This window comes from Centruroides sculpturatus, unplaced genomic scaffold, assembly GCF_000671375.1.
Source record: "Centruroides sculpturatus isolate CEXI.00-Female unplaced genomic scaffold, Cexi_2.0 scaffold160, whole genome shotgun sequence".
Lineage (NCBI taxonomy): Eukaryota > Metazoa > Arthropoda > Arachnida > Scorpiones > Buthidae > Centruroides > Centruroides sculpturatus.
Window position 1 is genome coordinate 512296 of NW_019384435.1, and position 19202 is coordinate 531497.

Consider the following 19202-nt stretch of genomic DNA (forward strand, 5'->3'; position numbering starts at 1 on the left):
AATAAATAAATTTTAACTTATGCAATATATTGTATTTTGAAGCATATACACTGAAATTGAAAAGTTAAGCATAATTGTGAAAATCTACAAAAGCAAAGGGTTAAAACCAACAGAACAGGAGAAATGTTTACTTAGATTAGTCACACATGTAAACAAATCACTGCAATTGAAAATATCAACAGATGTCAGATGAACAAAGAATATGATATCACAGTTCAATAAATTACAGGTGACTGACCCTAAGTGTCTTATTCCCCCTTTTTTTTTTTTTATTAGGACAGTCATCACCAACTGAGATGTTCAGAAAAGTCAATGTGCCACAAGTGTCATATCTAGAGTCATCAAGCAACTTCCACCTCCAGCAAAACCATATATTGGTTTTGCTGGAGGTTGCTTGATGCAATCAGACAATGTCTGCCAGAAAAAATACTCTGCAGACATTATAGCTGGTTCAAGAGTTTAAAGATCAACTGTTTACTGATGGATCAGGACAAGTGGTCTCTGCTAGACACCCAGCAGTTTTTGATCTAATACCACCGAATTTTGATCAAGTCTGTCTCCTAAATTTTGATTAATTGAATTGAAATTTGTACTGGTTTGGTATATAATTCCTAATCAGTTGAAAGTTAGAACAAATCACCTCATTGACTGCTTATTAAAAAAATGTATTACTACTTTTTATTAATGATTTAGATATATCATATAATGAGTTTTTGTAAATACAAATATTATGAAATGTTAAATTAAAAAAAAAACTTTTTCAAAAAATAATTTTGCATGCCATTTTGTAAATTTCCAAATAAATAATATACTTGTACATGATCAAAATTATGAAGTTGATCTAATACTAAATTTTACCAAATTTTATTTAATATTTAATTACACTTTTTTTCTATTGTCAGCTTTGAGTTAATTTTGTCTAGAATACATTATTATACAAATTTGGATTATGTTTGTATAGTGTGTATTAACATTGATTGTTTGTTTTTTGATAGTCCTAATTCAACAAAATTTAGATAAATTAGTTCAAAGAAATAATTTACTTTGTTTCATAAGATTTTTTTTCGTTGAGCTTACGACTGCTATTAATTTTGTTCTAAAATTTCGTACATGTTGAAAAAAGCAAATAAAAAAAATTCTTTCCTTGAAAAGTGGAATGAATGTTCTGTTGTGTTCTAAGGAATCCAACATTTTCTGAATTTTATGGCATGTCAGAATTAATTTTAAATGCTCCTAAAAATTGATAATTTTAGTCATTTATGTTGTTCTCTATAATCCATGCTAGACTATAATCTACTCATTGAAAAAAATGAATGTTTAGAATTAATTGTTATCAAAATACAAAATGAAAATACATTTTTGGAAGAGCTAGTTTTAATTTATCAAGCGACAAAAGCTTATTGCCATCTTGTAAGATCTTTTTCTAAATGTCTAATATATAATAAAAATATCATTACATATTTTTAAATATTCTAGTGCACCATTTATTGGTGATTTTTCTGAAGTTATGTGTAGACAAGAAATTAGCTGAACAATGCATTGGAAAAGTTTGAATGTACTTCTGTTTCTGCACTTTTAAATAGTTCATTCATCACAGATGAATAATTAACTACTGTGTTCTTATGTGCTAATTTGGAATAGAAATAACTTTGTTTGGTGGTGATATCGCAAGTCTGTGTTTCATATTAAATATTTATAATAATCACTTGTTTTCTATTAACTTTTATTTATTTATTGTGACATCGTCACAATGCTAGCTACAATTTTTAATCACATTTTTAATTAAATAAATTTAAAATACTGTATATCCTCTCTACCTTAAATTATTAGTAGTTTGTCCCCTGTACATCATACTTTTCCTTTAACAATAGAGTTGTGCCAGTCAACTAACACCTCTCTGGGGAAATTTTCAATTGAAATAACATGACTTCCAGTTTGCGTCAGAAGTTCATATGTAGTTAATCGGGGCTTCCTGCCCCTAAGGTTTTCATATCTAGTCTTGTCTTTTATCTGTCCAACTCCATTCTTGAGATTAAGGAAAGACAGACAGATGACAGTGGAAATTTATAGGTCTACAATTTTTTTAAATTGCAACCCAAAAAACTAAAACAAGACTTAACAGTAAATGATATCATTGGTTAAGATTAAGTCAAACTAGCTGGCATTATTAGTTTCGACAAACTTTCTAATTAGGGATTATGATAAATCACTTTGTTTTTTGCATAGAGTTAACATACAGTAATGGTTCATTATTAAGTCACATTTCAAGGTAATCAGTGTCTCTAAGCAGTTATTGTAATCTTGCCATATAATTGTTCATATTGACAGTTATCAGTTGAACTATTTTTAAATGAGTAGTTCTCACTTAATGGAAACTGTGTTAATATCTTTTGTCACATTTTCTTTTAAACTGTTTCCTGTGCTTAATATTTTGCTTTGAATATAATCAAGTGGATGATTTAAAGAATCATTTAAACTATCAGTATAAAAACTTTCCTCAGTAATGGCAATATGACTTGGTTTTTCAAATTATTTTTATTTAATTTTTTTTTTTCGAAAAGAACATAGCAAATATACCTGTAAAAATATAGTTTCTAATGTGTGTAGAACATCAAATGAATATATGCTGTATACAGTTTTCCTGTAATATTACATACATTCATCTTCAAGAACAAGTAAATTTCTTTCTAATAATCCATTTGACATTTTTAAAAATACTTTTCACTGTTTTCAAAAGCATCTTTCAGTTTATATCTTAAAGAATATATTAAATGTTAGAATAAATATAAAAAAGTTTAAAGTTCTGGTACTGTAAAACTGCTTCAATAACAATTTTTAAAAACTATATTGCAATATTAAATTGCAATTTTAACATAATTTTACTTGCCAGATATTGATTTTTTTTACATTTGTCACATTTTACATTTGTTTATAGATTTTGCATTTAAATATTTAAAAGTTTAATTGTAATTAAAGAAATAAATTGATCCGTACTCATTCACTATGAATTTGTAAAGGCAACTGATAAATGTTTATCTTCTGTTATAATATCCTTTTCTGTTTCTTAACACATTTATCTAATATATAGGATATGATAATAATTATATAAAAATCAGAGCTATGGTTATTTCATGTTTTTCTGAAATGATATTTCTATTTTTAGTTTTTTGGTCTTTATTTTAAAGTTCTGTTATTTGTATTTTATTCCAATATAAACAGATTAATCTTAAAGAACCTTGTTAATAAGAAAGTATTGATGGAAAAATTTTCCTTGAAGCAACATTTTTATTTGTTTTGATTTTGAATGAAATAAGAATTTAAAAGTTTTGAATGATTTCTGCTTTTATTTTTTAGTAAAGTTGAACATTTTATACACTACATACAGTATATATTCATTTCTGTGTACAGTACTGTATACAAATAAGTATTCTTAATACTTGAAAAGTTTAATTTTTAAATTTTATTCCATAATATAATAGATGTCACATATTGTAACAAGTTCAGTTGTTATCAGTGTCTTTGGATAAATAGGCTTTCTTTCCTTCTAGCAGTCGTAACATAAAATCATTTTCAATGTTATCAACAAGTTATTGTTATTGGTCTTAATCCGTGCTTTGAACTGTGTTATTTGCACACACCACACACACACAAACAGTTAAAATTTCTGGCATTTATGATAGCTGTTGTTGAAGTTTAGTAACAAACAATCCTGGATGAATTATTAATTATAATTAATAAGTCTTCAAGTTATACATTTTTAAATTGTTTTAACTTTTCAGGGGACTATTGACTAATATTAAAAAGAATTTTCTGTAATTGTAACCTTATTTATTTTGCATAATGTTACTAATTGATTGTTGGTATAAATTTACACTAATCCTACAGTGATTACAATAAGCAGAGTTTATTGTACTATATAAAAAAATTTTTTTTTTCCTTTCATGGAAATCGTCTTTTCTTATCCTGGTTCAGTCAGTAATAAAGGGCCAACCAAATGGTGAGGAATGGTGCCAGATTCAGATTCACCACCTATAGTTCAAACTTGAGTAAAATTTTTGTAACCCATGAATTTTTGAGTCAGGTGTCACCCATTGTGTACAGTTCTAGTCATGTTTGACCCTCTTCCTTCCTGTTGTGTACAATGATGTAACCTTCTTAATTACATATACAATAATTCATCAACTCCCTGACATTGAAGAAATGACTCAGAAAATATTTGCAGAAACTTTTTTTAGGTGATAGTTTATTCATGTGACTAGTAAGTAGACTTATTAGTGGAATACAAATATGTACTTATACCACTGAAAAGCTTGCATAGATAACATCTCAACCCTTTCTTTCTTGTCACACACAATAGTGTACTTTTCATGACCAGGACTGAACTCACTAGGGGGTTACCCTTGGGGTTATCACCTCAGCTGGCAGGGTTGACATTTTTGGAAACTGACTTTGCTGGCCATAAAAAGTACATCATTGTACAATTTAAGGAGTTCTCTCCTTAAACTGTACACATAATGGAGTTCTTCTTCTAAGCCAAATTCAAATCCAGTACTTAATGTTCACATTCAAAATGAAGGATTAAGAGTTAGAAGTTAACCAATAAGCATTTGTGTACTGAAAGTAATGTGAATGAATATTTAGAAGTTAATTGGTTAACTTCTAAATATAACTTCTTGGCCATATTCATAACCAAGGATCATCAGAATGTCAGCTTGACATCTTTACTGCTGCAGACTTATATTTTAACATGTGACCAGTATGGTTATACTAAATGAATTTGTCTGGACACAAAGATAAGACAGGTTCAGTTAGTGTAACTTTTAATATGTTGAATGACACAATAAAATTGTACACATTATGTGACTCAACATGTGTTTATACATTAAAATTAAATATGAATGTTGTTGTTTACTTGATCAAAATAAACTTTTGTTTGAAAATTTTTTGTTTGAAATTATATTTCTATTTTTTAAACTTAATTATAAAAATATTTTATAAATTATTTCTAGCAACAAATTAACATGGAGAGATATGCAACATATTGTTGTGAGAACAGCTAGACCTGCAAATCTACATTCTAAAGATTGGAAGACTAATGGAGTTGGTCGAAATGGTAATTATTGAAAATATGCGTATTATTTGAGATTTCAAATTTACATAAACTCTAGTTTTCATGGATCTAATGGAATTAAGATTCTAAAAACAATTTTTAGAAAATTATCATCAAAATAATAACTTTGCTTGCATGCACACACTCACTTGGGAGATTTAGAAAGATTGACAAAATGCTAATCATATTAGATCGAAATGTATGTAGTAATAATTAACTACCTTTGATTTGTTAGATGTCTCAATTTAGGCATTATTCTTTAATTGAATGCAAACAAATTTAATATTGTATAAAATCAACTTTATAGACTTTTTAAAATCTGTTGCTAGGATAATGATTTTAGGATTTAATAAAAACATATAGCAGTGGCATTTTGCCCATGGAAACTGTGAAAGCATCGCTTCCTTTGTGTTTTCTAAAATATAAATACATATCATATGATTATTTTCATATTTTAACATACTTTGAATTAATTAAAATTAATATTTTATTATAACCAGATCATGTATCTTATTACAAATTTCTATACTATATGTGAAAAAGGACATAAGATTGCTATTGTATATGCATATTCTGAATGGAAGTACTATATTGTTGAATATGGGATAACTTCCACGGCTAAAATATTTGAATTGTGTAAAGCAACCAGATATACGCATTTGCACGCTCTTTACAGAGCACCAACCTCACATGGTTTAGTTCGTGGACACACCAAAATAATCATATAAACACACCAAAATAATCAAAATGCTACACACCAAAATAATCATATAAACACTTCCAATGATTCTATCCAGGGCCAATACAGCTTCCCTATCATCAAATGTCACCTCATGCCACTGACATATGGCAAATACTAAAATTTGTGTGTAACATTAGGAATAATGAGTTAATGTACTGTTGTTTATACTTTTTAAAAAGAATTTTTTATTATATTTAGAAAATTGTAGACTTTACTGTTGTTATACATATTAATCAAAAATTATAAATATAAAATATTGAAACTTTTTGCAAAACAATAACTTTTATAAAAATAAAATTATATATGTATATATTATATAGAATATATTAAAGAACATTATAAATCTTCAAATATAAAGAAAAAAGAATTGACTAACAAAATTTCTTAAATATAGATAATAGAATTGATTAATGTATGAAACCATGCCTTTTATCTGTTTTTATTGTCACAACTAGGTACATAGACACACTGGGCATTTCTTATGTCAATCTTTATTCGAGAATATCTTTCACCAGACACGTTTCAACCAACAAGATATTCCCAAATAAAGATTGACATAAGAAATGCCCAGTGTCTGTCTATGTACCTAGTTGTGACAGTAAAAACACAAAAACACAAAATTTTGTTAATGAACTCCTTTTTATTTATATATGGAGGTTTATTTTAAAAGATGATTTTCAATATCTATGAAAAAAAATGTGAAAAATATAAAATCACTTCATTCACAACATAATCATTTCAACAGTTATAATAAATTCATTACAGATATTTTTAACAGATGACTAATTTACTTTCAGTTCACTAAAAGTTTTATTAATCTATAATAATCTATATAATTCATTGAAACTGAAGGTCTTTTTCTAAAGCATTTCATAAATTGTGTATTTAATGAGTTTTTTTTAAATACTAGAATTTATCAGATGAGATATATAACTAATTTCTGATATCAATTAATTTAAATACTTAAAAGTTTATTTTGATTTAACCAGTAATACTTTTGCTTATTATTAAGTATTTGTTCTCTTGGCTATAAATTTCTTCACTAAATTTTAAGAATTTGAAAGTGATTAATTGTAAATTATTAAAGTTATTGACAGTAGTTCTTTTGATTTTTATTTTTTCTGAATTTATTTTGTTGAATGACACAATAAAATTGTACACATTATGTGACTCAACATGTGTTTATACATTAAAATTAAATATGAATGTTGTTGTTTACTTGATCAAAATAAACTTTTGTTTGAAAATTTTTTGTTTGAAATTATATTTCTATTTCTTAAACTTAATTATAAAAATATTTTATAAATTATTTCTAGCAACAAATTAACATGGAGAGATATGCAACATATTGTTGTGAGAACAGCTAGACCTGCAAATCTACATTCTAAAGATTGGAAGACTAATGGAGTTGGTCGAAATGGTAATTATTGAAAATATGCATATTATTTGAGATTTCAAATTTACATAAACTCTAGTTTTCATGGATCTAATGGAATTAAGATTCTAAAAACAATTTTAAGAAAATTATCATCAAAATAATAACTTTGCTTGCATGCACACACTCACTTGGGAGATTTAGAAAGATTGACAAAATGCTAATCATATTAGATCGAAATGTATGTAGTAATAATTAACTACCTTTGATTTGTTAGATGACTCAATTTAGGCATTATTCTTTAATTGAATGCAAACAAATTTAATATTGTATAAAATCAACTTTATAGACTTTTTTAAATCTGTAGCTAGGATAATGATTTTAGGATTATATAAAAACATATAACAGTGGCATGCTGTCCATGGAAACTGTGAAAGCATCGCTTCCCTTGTGTTTTCTAAAATATAAATACATATCATATGATTATTTTCATATTTTAACATACTTTGAATTAATTAAAATTAATATTTTATTATAACCAGATCATGTATCTTATTACAAATTTCTATACTATATGTGAAAAAGGATATAAGATTGCTATTGTATATGCATATTCTGAATGGAAGTACTATATTGTTGAATATGGGATAACTTCCACGGCTAAAATATTTGAATTGTGTAAAGCAACCAGATATACGCATTTGCATGCTCTTTACAGAGCACCAACCTCACATGGTTTAGTTCGTGGATGCTACACACNCACAACTTTGATTAACATGGGCGTTTCCATGCTTAACATGTATGTTTTGCCAACAATATAGCTCATTACTACTTGGATGAAATTGATGCATCAGTGCACAAACATTAATAAAAGTCATAACTATTTATATTTATTAAGATTACTGTTATCAATTATTACATATTTTGATTCTACAAAAATTAATTATATTTATTATTTTCAGTTAACTTATATTAAATTTTGATGATAAATGTTATTTAACTGCATAGTATTTCAAAAAATCATTTACAAACCATGAGAAACTAAACAAGTAAATTAAAAGACCGTTAAAGAAAGTTTTTTAATGTTAACAGATATATCTGGTATTACCTGTGCTAAAATATAATCAAATTTAAATTTTGTTAACCAGAAGAAATTGATATACCTACAAAGAATTTACAGTAAGCTTATTTAGCCAATTCTTATTTATTACATAATTTGATCTTCAGAAAGATAAAAGCGCACATACTTAAGAATGATTAACACCATTACTGAACATCCCAGTATACTGCGATACATGTATTTCTAGTAGGGTTATAAAAAAAGATTGTGGACATCAAATTCTTAAACATTCTACATGCAATTATCCATAGGAAATTTAAGATTCCTTTAGTTATAAACCAGCAACCATTTTGCCCTTGAGATTTGTTAACATTGCAAAATTCAGTACAATAAAAAATAATAGTCTTATATCAACAGAGCATGTTAGCTAGTATGAATAACATTTGTGGTATAAAATCTTTGCAAGAGTTATTTAAGTCCTGTAATGGCCATTTATTAAACAAAATAAACATCATTTCTACTTTTCACAACCAGTGTATCAACTTTTTACAGAAAATCTAATATGATTTAAAGTCATATATGTTAGATTTCTTTTTTGACTTTTCTCATCTGTGGGCACTTAAAGCATCTTTTAATTAATCATACCCATCATGAGTTCGGGCCTACAATGAGGGTAACCAGATGGTGAGAGCAGAGCCGGCCCTATCATAAGGCGAACGGAGCAGACACTCCAGGCGCTAAGTCCTAGGGAGCGCCTCAGTGGTAAAAAAAAATTAAAGGGTATAAATTAGGGGCAACCAAGGGGGTGCCATAATAGGATCTCGCTCCATCCTGAAACTTGCCTCGTGCCGGCACTGGGTGAGAGATAGGCAGGGCCATTGAGTGCTTGTATAGGACCTGCAACTATAGGGTAGGATGTGTGTAAATATGTAGTATGTTTCCTTGTTAATAAAAAGCAATCTTAAAGATACTTTTTTGTTAGTAAAAATAACATTAATTTATAGGAGTAGGAACATTCTTGGACTAGGAAAAAATTTCCAGCTCCTCAATGTGCATGGGAATGGATCCTGCAGATCCAAGATGATAGACACTTGCAAAAAAATTTGAGATTTCTTGTCCAGATTAGATTTCAGGGTTTTTACAAAATGGTAGACTGATATCATTTACATTTTCTTTGGATTCCTATAAACACCCTATTTGGCATTGTCTAGTATGAAAATTAAAGGGAATGAACATTTACACTTTCAAAATATTTTTAAGATTTATTTTACAATGTAGCTGCAATTCAATTATGATCAGGATATTCATTTAATATTCCAATTTGATACTAAATGTATACATTTTTTTACTATTAATACTGAAAATATGTACTGTATATTTATTCCTAGTTCTATTATTACCAATTCTATTGTTAATGAATTAGAAAAGAAAAAAAAATTTGATTAAATGTTGTTAGATTACATCTAGCTAAATTAGTTACACCTATGTAGTGTTGAATTTTATTTATAATATGTAAATGAGCAACAGGAATTCTTGTGAATCACTTTTTAAACTAAAATGTTTATTCAATTTCAGATCAACTTTACTTGCTCAACGTACAAATGATAATTCTCGATCAGGATTTCAAGCGTGGCCATTCATGACTGTTCATAATTGGGGTGAGAATCCAAATGGGGAATGGAAACTTGAGATTCATAATGAAGGCCGATATTTTGGTAAATCTGCAATTTTAGAATATTATTTAAAATTATTTAAATATGTAATTTGATATAATTATATTAAGTTTTATAGAATATTTATTATATCAATTATTATTTGAAATTTAAAGACTTTCTTAAATGTAAAATTTCTTTAAATTTTATGCCAGAAATTGTTGTACGGATTATATTAATTTATATTTCTTTTAAATTCCATTTATTACTTATAACTGGAATTTAATTGTAAATCTTCTATTCTGTAAAAGACTTTTCTGAAAATGAAAAAGGATTTTTCCAACAAATTTTAATGAAGTTCTGTTTTTGGTACTTCTTACATGAGCTGAGTCTAAATAACAGAATACACCTAATTTAGCCAAAACTTGCAGAAAATTTTAATTTTAAAATATGATCTTCTAACTTGAAACTAATATTTAAGCATATCTTTGAATTGAATACTTATGAATGTGACAAGAATCCTGGTAAAGCTAGCTTTTCTAGGGTTGGTTTAAACAACAGTCACTAGAGTTAATTATGACTTTACTACACAACTTTGATTAACATGGGCGTTTCCATGCTTAACATGTATGTTTTGCCAACAATATAGCTCATTACTACTTGGATGAAATTGATGCATCAGTGCACAAACATTAATAAAAGTCATAACTATTTATATTTATTAAGATTACTGTTATCAATTATTACATATTTTGATTCTACAAAAATTAATTATATTTATTATTTTCAGTTAACTTATATTAAATTTTGATGATAAATGTTATTTAACTGCATAGTATTTCAAAAAATCATTTACAAACCATGAGAAACTAAACAAGTAAATTAAAAGACCGTTAAAGAAAGTTTTTAATGTTAACAGATATATCTGGTATTACCTGTGCTAAAATATAATCAAATTTAAATTTTGTTAACCAGAAGAAATTGATATACCTACAAAGAATTTACAGTAAGCTTATTTAGCCAATTCTTATTTATTACATAATTTGATCTTCAGAAAGATAAAAGCGCACATACTTAAGAATGATTAACACCATTACTGAACATCCCAGTATACTGCGATACATGTATTTCTAGTAGGGTTATAAAAAAAGATTGTGGACATCAAATTCTTAAACATTCTACATGCAATTATCCATAGGAAATTTAAGATTCCTTTAGTTATAAACCAGCAACCATTTTGCCCTTGAGATTTGTTAACATTGCAAAATTCAGTACAATAAAAAATAATAGTCTTATAGCAACAGAGCATGTTAGCTAGTATGAATAACATTTGTGGTATAAAATCTTTGCAAGAGTTATTTAAGTCCTGTAATGGCCATTTATTAAACAAAATAAACATCATTTCTACTTTTCACAACCAGTGTATCAACTTTTTACAGAAAATCTAATATGATTTAAAGTCATATATGTTAGATTTCTTTTTTGACTTTTCTCATCTGTGGGCACTTAAAGCATCTTTTAATTAATCATACCCATCATGAGTTCGGGCCTACAATGAGGGTAACCAGATGGTGAGAGTAGAGCCAGCCCTACCATAAGGCGAACGGAGCAGACACTCCAGGCGCTAAGTCCTAGGGAGCGCCTCAGTGGTAAAAAAAAATTAAAGGGTATAAATTAGGGGCAACCAAGGGGGTGCCATAATAGGATCTCGCTCCATCCTGAAACTTGCCTCGTGCCGGCACTGGGTGAGAGATAGGCAGGGCCATTGAGTGCTTGTATAGGACCTGCAACTATAGGGTAGGATGTGTGTAAATATGTAGTATGTTTCCTTGTTAATAAAAAGCAATCTTAAAGATACTTTTTTGTTAGTAAAAATAACATTAATTTATAGGAGTAGGAACATTCTTGGACTAGGAAAAAATTTCCAGCTCCTCAATGTGCATGGGAATGGATCCTGCAGATCCAAGATGATAGACACTTGCAAAAAAATTTGAGATTTCTTGTCCAGATTAGATTTCAGGGTTTTTACAAAATGGTAGACTGATATCATTTACATTTTCTTTGGATTCCTATAAACACCCTATTTGGCATTGTCTAGTATGAAAATTAAAGGGAATGAACATTTACACTTTCAAAATATTTTTAAGATTTATTTTACAATGTAGCTGCAATTCAATTATGATCAGGATATTCATTTAATATTCCAATTTGATACTAAATGTATACATTTTTTTACTATTAATACTGAAAATATGTACTGTATATTTATTCCTAGTTCTATTATTACCAATTCTATTGTTAATGAATTAGAAAAGAAAAAAAAATTTGATTAAATGTTGTTAGATTACATCTAGCTAAATTAGTTACACCTATGTAGTGTTGAATTTTATTTATAATATGTAAATGAGCAACAGGAATTCTTGTGAATCACTTTTTAAACTAAAATGTTTATTCAATTTCAGATCAACTTTACTTGCTCAACGTACAAATGATAATTCTCGATCAGGATTTCAAGCGTGGCCATTCATGACTGTTCATAATTGGGGTGAGAATCCAAATGGGGAATGGAAACTTGAGATTCATAATGAAGGCCGATATTTTGGTAAATCTGCAATTTTAGAATATTATTTAAAATTATTTATTACATTTGAAATGATGTTGAATTAAAAAAATTTTTTTCATGCTGTCATTTGTGATAGGAAGTGATCTACCACATGGTATATTGGGTAGGTTAATTGTCATTAAAATATATATGATACAGGATAATTTTGAAAATTTCTCCTTTAATAAAAGTGATGAAATTATTAAGGCATTTAAAATTATATAAGTAAAGTTTTGATTTTTCAAAATTATAGTTAGTTCATTACAAAAGTTAATATTTTCAATTGAAAAATGGATTATCCAAATGGCATGTTCACTTGACCTTTTCTCACATCAGAAATTCATCTAAAACACACTAAAGTCGTCTTTTATTTGAGGCTAAAACATCAGTAAATTATGTAAAATAGACAACTTCAGTGTATTTTTAGATGAATTCCTGGTGTAAGAAAAGGATAAGTAAAGATTGTGTGGATAGTTTTCTTTTTTAATGAACTTTGCTGTTCTGAATTTCTTAAATGTTATATTTCCAATTTTACACAAATCTATATATTAACTATCAAAATGACTACATATAGTATTTATATTATGTGCATGTATATATTTCCTTAAAACTATTTATATTTATTAAGATTACTGTTATCAATTATTACATATTTTGATTCTACAAAAATTAATTATATTTATTATTTTCAGTTAACTTATATTAAATTTTGATGATAAATGTTATTTAACTGCATAGTATTTCAAAAAATCATTTACAAACCATGAGAAACTAAACAAGTAAATTAAAAGACCGTTAAAGAAAGTTTTTAATGTTAACAGATATATCTGGTATTACCTGTGCTAAAATATAATCAAATTTAAATTTTGTTAACCAGAAGAAATTGATATACCTACAAAGAATTTACAGTAAGCTTATTTAGCCAATTCTTATTTATTACATAATTTGATCTTCAGAAAGATAAANTAGATGAATTCCTGGTGTAAGAAAAGGATAAGTAAAGATTGTGTGGATAGTTTTCTTTTTTAATGAACTTTGCTGTTCTGAATTTCTTAAATGTTATATTTCCAATTTTACACAAATCTATATATTAACTATCAAAATGACTACATATAGTATTTATATTATGTGCATGTATATATTTCCTTAAAATATTTTATGCTAAGAATATTGCAAGATAACCTAATGTTTTACATTATTTTAGACTGTTCTAAATATTCCTTTATTTTGTATAATATAAATTGATGTTATTTAATTACTTTAATTTAAAAAAAATAATAAAATTTTATCCTTAATTTTTCTGAATTAAATTGTTCACAAACAATTAGGGAATAAAGTTATTTTATGTAAAATTGGACAAATCATAACACACAGGTTGTTATGACAAAGTTTAATGAATTGTTTGTATTAAAACAAAGACGAATGATGCCCCGTCCCATCATAATTACTGCTAAAATGCTAAAAAAAATTTCTGAAATTCTAAGTGATTTTAAGGCAAGTATTCAACTTTTAGTCTAGTGTGTACACTTGTCTCTAGCTTAACAATTTGATCACCAGCAATGGGTGTCAGTGTCATACAAACTCTGTGGATAGATTGCAAACTGCAGACTCTAATCTATTTCCAGTTGATCTACTTTCCAGTTGGTCTTAATCTACAAAACTTTTAATAGTATTGAAGTTCAGCTGGCTGTATGACAAGCCAGTTAAGGCCTCACCCTATTGCACTGGAAGGACCTGGAATAAGTGGAGGATCCAGAAGTATCCAAAGGATGGTTAACTCAAAAATTAAAATATTTAAATAGTTCATGCACATTTAATAAAAATGATACTTATTATTATTGTATTTCAGATGGTTTACTAAATCATACTGTATTTGCTCTAATAGATGTTTTTAAAAATCTTTTAAAGTTTTAACAAATAAATTTGAATTTTTTATGTCAGTGGGATGGCTTAAGCTAGATTGAATCCAGTCAGTCAAAACACCCTAGGAAATTTTCATGGTCAGTCTGTCTCAGATATGTTGGGGCAGCCAGGTAGTGGACTGGTCCCATTATGGTCCTGGTTGAACTCACTTTGGGCTTGATAAAATGCCTTTTAGTGCTGACAAGGCAGAAAGAGTTAACTGAAAAAAAGGAAAAAGAATATATAACTAAGATACACAAACAGCTATCACAGGTTATGTTAATCTGTATTAACTTATACAAATTATATAGTAAAAAAAAGCTAGATTAAATCACTTCTGTGGCATGCATATGCATCCTATACACTATCTAGTGACACTTGAAACAACCTAGTATATGACACTAGTCTAAACTTAAAAAAAAAAATGAAGTATATGTGGACAACAGATATGCTACTCTAGGACATAAATATTGACATTAAGTGTCACTGTGTAGACCAGCTTTTTAAGGATATTAAACTGTTAATTTTGATTGACTGTTGCAATATCAGATCCTGTTTTTAAGTAATGTTGTTCTACAAATACATAACATTTTATTTTAATTTCCTATTGAAATGATCCCATTTTATAAATTTTTGTATTTCTCTTTTATTGAAAAAAGATGTATGTCAAATAGTACCATTATTAGCCACTTAAGATAATTTTAATTTTTAAAAGTTTTCCTTTTTATTGCCAATATCTAAAAAAATTGCAAATGATAACTGTTTAATCCAAAATGTGTGGTGTTTTATGAAAATTGTACAGGCTATATGCAATGACAGAAAAACCAATAGGATTTTTTTTTGTTGCAATATTTCCAGAATATCTTTTCAAAGAAATTGGAAAGATTTAAATTTGGAATGGCTAGTTACTGTCTGGTAGCCAATAACTTCACCCTATAATATTGAGAAACTGATTTTAGAAAAACAGTTTTTGATTTTGCTGATTTGATTTAGTAAAAGTTTGTAAAATATTGATAAGCTATAATAATAATAATAATAATAATAATCTATTTTAGTCTCATTTTACCAATTTCTTAGTGTTGAACTTGTATTAGTCTGGCCAAGTCAATTTAGCCAGATTGATACAAGCTTATATATAGTATATAATTTACAAATAGTTGTTAAATGTTTTGAACATATATAAGTTGTTAATCAAAATTATAAAAAGTATTATACATCATTAATTTTAAACGTTTAATTAATATAATAGTATCAGTATTTGGGAATCAATAGTGATGTCATTATCAGTAATAATTAGTTTTATGTCATATGTCATAATATTGAAAATTTGCTTTAAGTTGTAAAAGTTTATTGATTAAAGTAAAAATTCCAATATAATTTTTTTTCCTGTGACATTTTTATTTAGTTTAAAATATCTTCACTTTATTGCAAGAGTAATATAGTGGAAAAAATGATTTTTTCAAGCTAACAATAAAATTTAAAATGTAGACTTAAATGAACAGCTGGATTAAAAAAGCAGATTTTTTTAATTATTAAAATGTAAGTTAATCCAGTTAATTTTTTAAACTGTTTATTATGTATTATTAATAAAAATAATTTAAATCAGTTAAAAAAATTACAATAATATTGATATAATTGAATGTGAACTTGATTAGAATACTGTTCTTTTTTTCCTTTTTATTGATGTAGATTGTTTTATCAAATTTAAATTAACTATATTATTAAATTAGTTATTAGATTTTAATGCTAGAGAAGTGGCTTTCACATAGACTGAGACAGACTAGGCAGAACAAAAAAAATAAAGCATCAAAATGTTTCTTCTTTCACTGTCAGACTCCATTTTCTCATTTTCTCAACAGTTGTTTCATTGTATTTATAAAGTTTTTAAAGCTATTGACTGAAATTTATAGTTTTCCTATCTATAAAAAATATTTTAAGATTTTCTCAATTGCAGCTTGTAGAAATACTGTTATTGTTTTTATAATTTAGGAACCAGAAAAGTATTGAAGTTATAATTATTACTTAAAGCATAAATATTTCTGTATTTTCTGTTGTTGTTATTATTATTTTTTTTTTTCCTTTAACATACAATTTGAAATTTTATATAGAATATTTTTAAGAAAACTGCTTTTATTTCTTAATTTTGAAAACTTTTTAATTGTTGGAAAAATTTAAATATATCCTTTAATGTTTTTGTCATTGTATATATTAAATGTTTAGGTCGTGCCACTCTTAANGAATTATTCAATAAATATATTTAAATAGTTCATGCACATTTAATAAAAATGATACTTATTATTATTGTATTTCAGATGGTTTACTAAATCATACTGTATTTGCTCTAATAGATGTTTTTAAAAATCTTTTAAAGTTTTAACAAATAAATTTGAATTTTTTATGTCAGTGGGATGGCTTAAGCTAGATTGAATCCAGTCAGTCAAAACACCCTAGGAAATTTTCATGGTCAGTCTGTCTCAGATATGTTGGGGCAGCCAGGTAGTGGACTGGTCCCATTATGGTCCTGGTTGAACTCACTTTGGGCTTGATAAAATGCCTTTTAGTGCTGACAAGGCAGAAAGAGTTAACTGAAAAAAAGGAAAAAGAATATATAACTAAGATACACAAACAGCTATCACAGGTTATGTTAATCTGTATTAACTTATACAAATTATATAGTAAAAAAAAGCTAGATTAAATCACTTCTGTGGCATGCATATGCATCCTATACACTATCTAGTGACACTTGAAACAACCTAGTATATGACACTAGTCTAAACTTAAAAAAAAAAATGAAGTATATGTGGACAACAGATATGCTACTCTAGGACATAAATATTGACATTAAGTGTCACTGTGTAGACCAGCTTTTTAAGGATATTAAACTGTTAATTTTGATTGACTGTTGCAATATCAGATCCTGTTTTTAAGTAATGTTGTTCTACAAATACATAACATTTTATTTTAATTTCCTATTGAAATGATCCCATTTTATAAATTTTTGTATTTCTCTTTTATTGAAAAAAGATGTATGTCAAATAGTACCATTATTAGCCACTTAAGATAATTTTAATTTTTAAAAGTTTTCCTTTTTATTGCCAATATCTAAAAAAATTGCAAATGATAACTGTTTAATCCAAAATGTGTGGTGTTTTATGAAAATTGTACAGGCTATATGCAATGACAGAAAAACCAATAGGATTTTTTTGTTGCAATATTTCCAGAATATCTTTTCAAAGAAATTGGAAAGATTTAAATTTGGAATGGCTAGTTACTGTCTGGTAGCCAATAACTTCACCCTATAATATTGAGAAACTGATTTTAGAAAAACAGTTTTTGATTTTGCTGATTTGATTTAGTAAAAGTTTGTAAAATATTGATAATCTATAATAATAATAATAATCTATTTTAGTCTTATTTTACCAATTTCTTAGTGTTGAACTTGTATTAGTCTGGCCAATTTAGCCAGATTGACACAATCTTATATATAATATATAATTTACAAACAGTTGTTAAATGTTTTGAACATATATATAAGTTGTTAATCAAAATTATAAAAAGTATTATACATCATTAATTTTAAACATTTAATTAATATAATAGTATTAGTATTTAGGAATCAATAGTGATATCATTATCAGTAATAATTAGTTTTATGTCATATGTCATAATATTGAAAATTTGCTTTAAGTTGTAAAAGTTTATTGATTAAAGTAAAAATTCCAATATAATTTTTTTCCTGTGACATTTTTATTCAATTTAAAATATTTTCACTTTATTGCAAGAATAATATAGTGGAAAAAATGATTTTTTCACGCTAACAATAAAATTTAAAATGTAGACTTAAATGAACAGCTGGATTAAAAAAGCAGATTTTTTTTTATTATTAAAATGTAAGCTAATCCAGTTAATTTTTTAAACTGTTTTAAATTATTTGTATTAATATTACATAATAATCAGTTAAAAAAATTACAATAATATAATTGAATGTGAACTTGATTAGAATACTGTTCTTTTTCTCCTTTTTATTGATGTAGATTGTTTTATCAAATTTAAATTAACTATATTACTAAATTAGTTATTATATTTTAATGCTAGAGAAGTGGCTTTCACATAGACTGAGACAGAATAGGCAGAACAAAAAAAATAAAACATCAAAGTGTTTCTTCTTTCACTGTCAAACTCAGTTTTCTCATTTTCTCAACACTTGTTTTATTATATTTATAAAGTTTTTTTAATCTATTGACTGAAATTCTTAAAAATATAGAATATTTTTAAGAAAACTGCTTTTATTTCTTAATTTTGAAAACTTTTTAATTGTTGGAAAAATTTAAATATATCCTTTAATGTTTTTGTCATTGTATATATTAAATGTTTAGGTCGTGCCACTCTTAAAGACTGGTCATTAACAGTTTTTGGAACATATGAGAATCCAGATGTACCAAGAGTTACCACAACCACCACTACGACATCCAGACCCAAACCCACCACAACTACCACCACTACCACGGTTGCACCTACAACTAAACGTCCACGTAAAACAACAACACGATCCACAACTACCACGACAACTACAACCACTACCACCACGCCATTTCCAACTGTGCGTCACACTCATCAGTATTATCCCCTTACTAGTCAAAGACCACCAGTTTATTTTCTGGATCAGAATGCAATTAAGAATGAAGGCACAGGATATTCTCAATTGAATAGAGATTCTGATGCAAAGAAAACAGGTTGGTATATTTATTATTATTAATGC

The 19202-nt window shown here is 26.9% G+C and overlaps 1 protein-coding gene across 1 annotated transcript in view; it reads left to right on the top strand.

Moving 5' to 3' along the window:
• The window catches only part of LOC111619913 (kexin-like), a 63542-nt gene that overhangs the window by 41296 nt on the left and 3044 nt on the right, over positions 1-19202 (top strand). The window contains 8 exon segments of the mRNA XM_023361737.1: positions 5010-5120; positions 7169-7272; positions 7813-8026; positions 9863-10002; positions 10251-10308; positions 12354-12541; positions 12639-12665; positions 18820-19176. Coding sequence (XP_023217505.1) covers positions 5010-5120; positions 7169-7272; positions 7813-8026; positions 9863-10002; positions 10251-10308; positions 12354-12541; positions 12639-12665; positions 18820-19176 — 1199 coding nt within the window.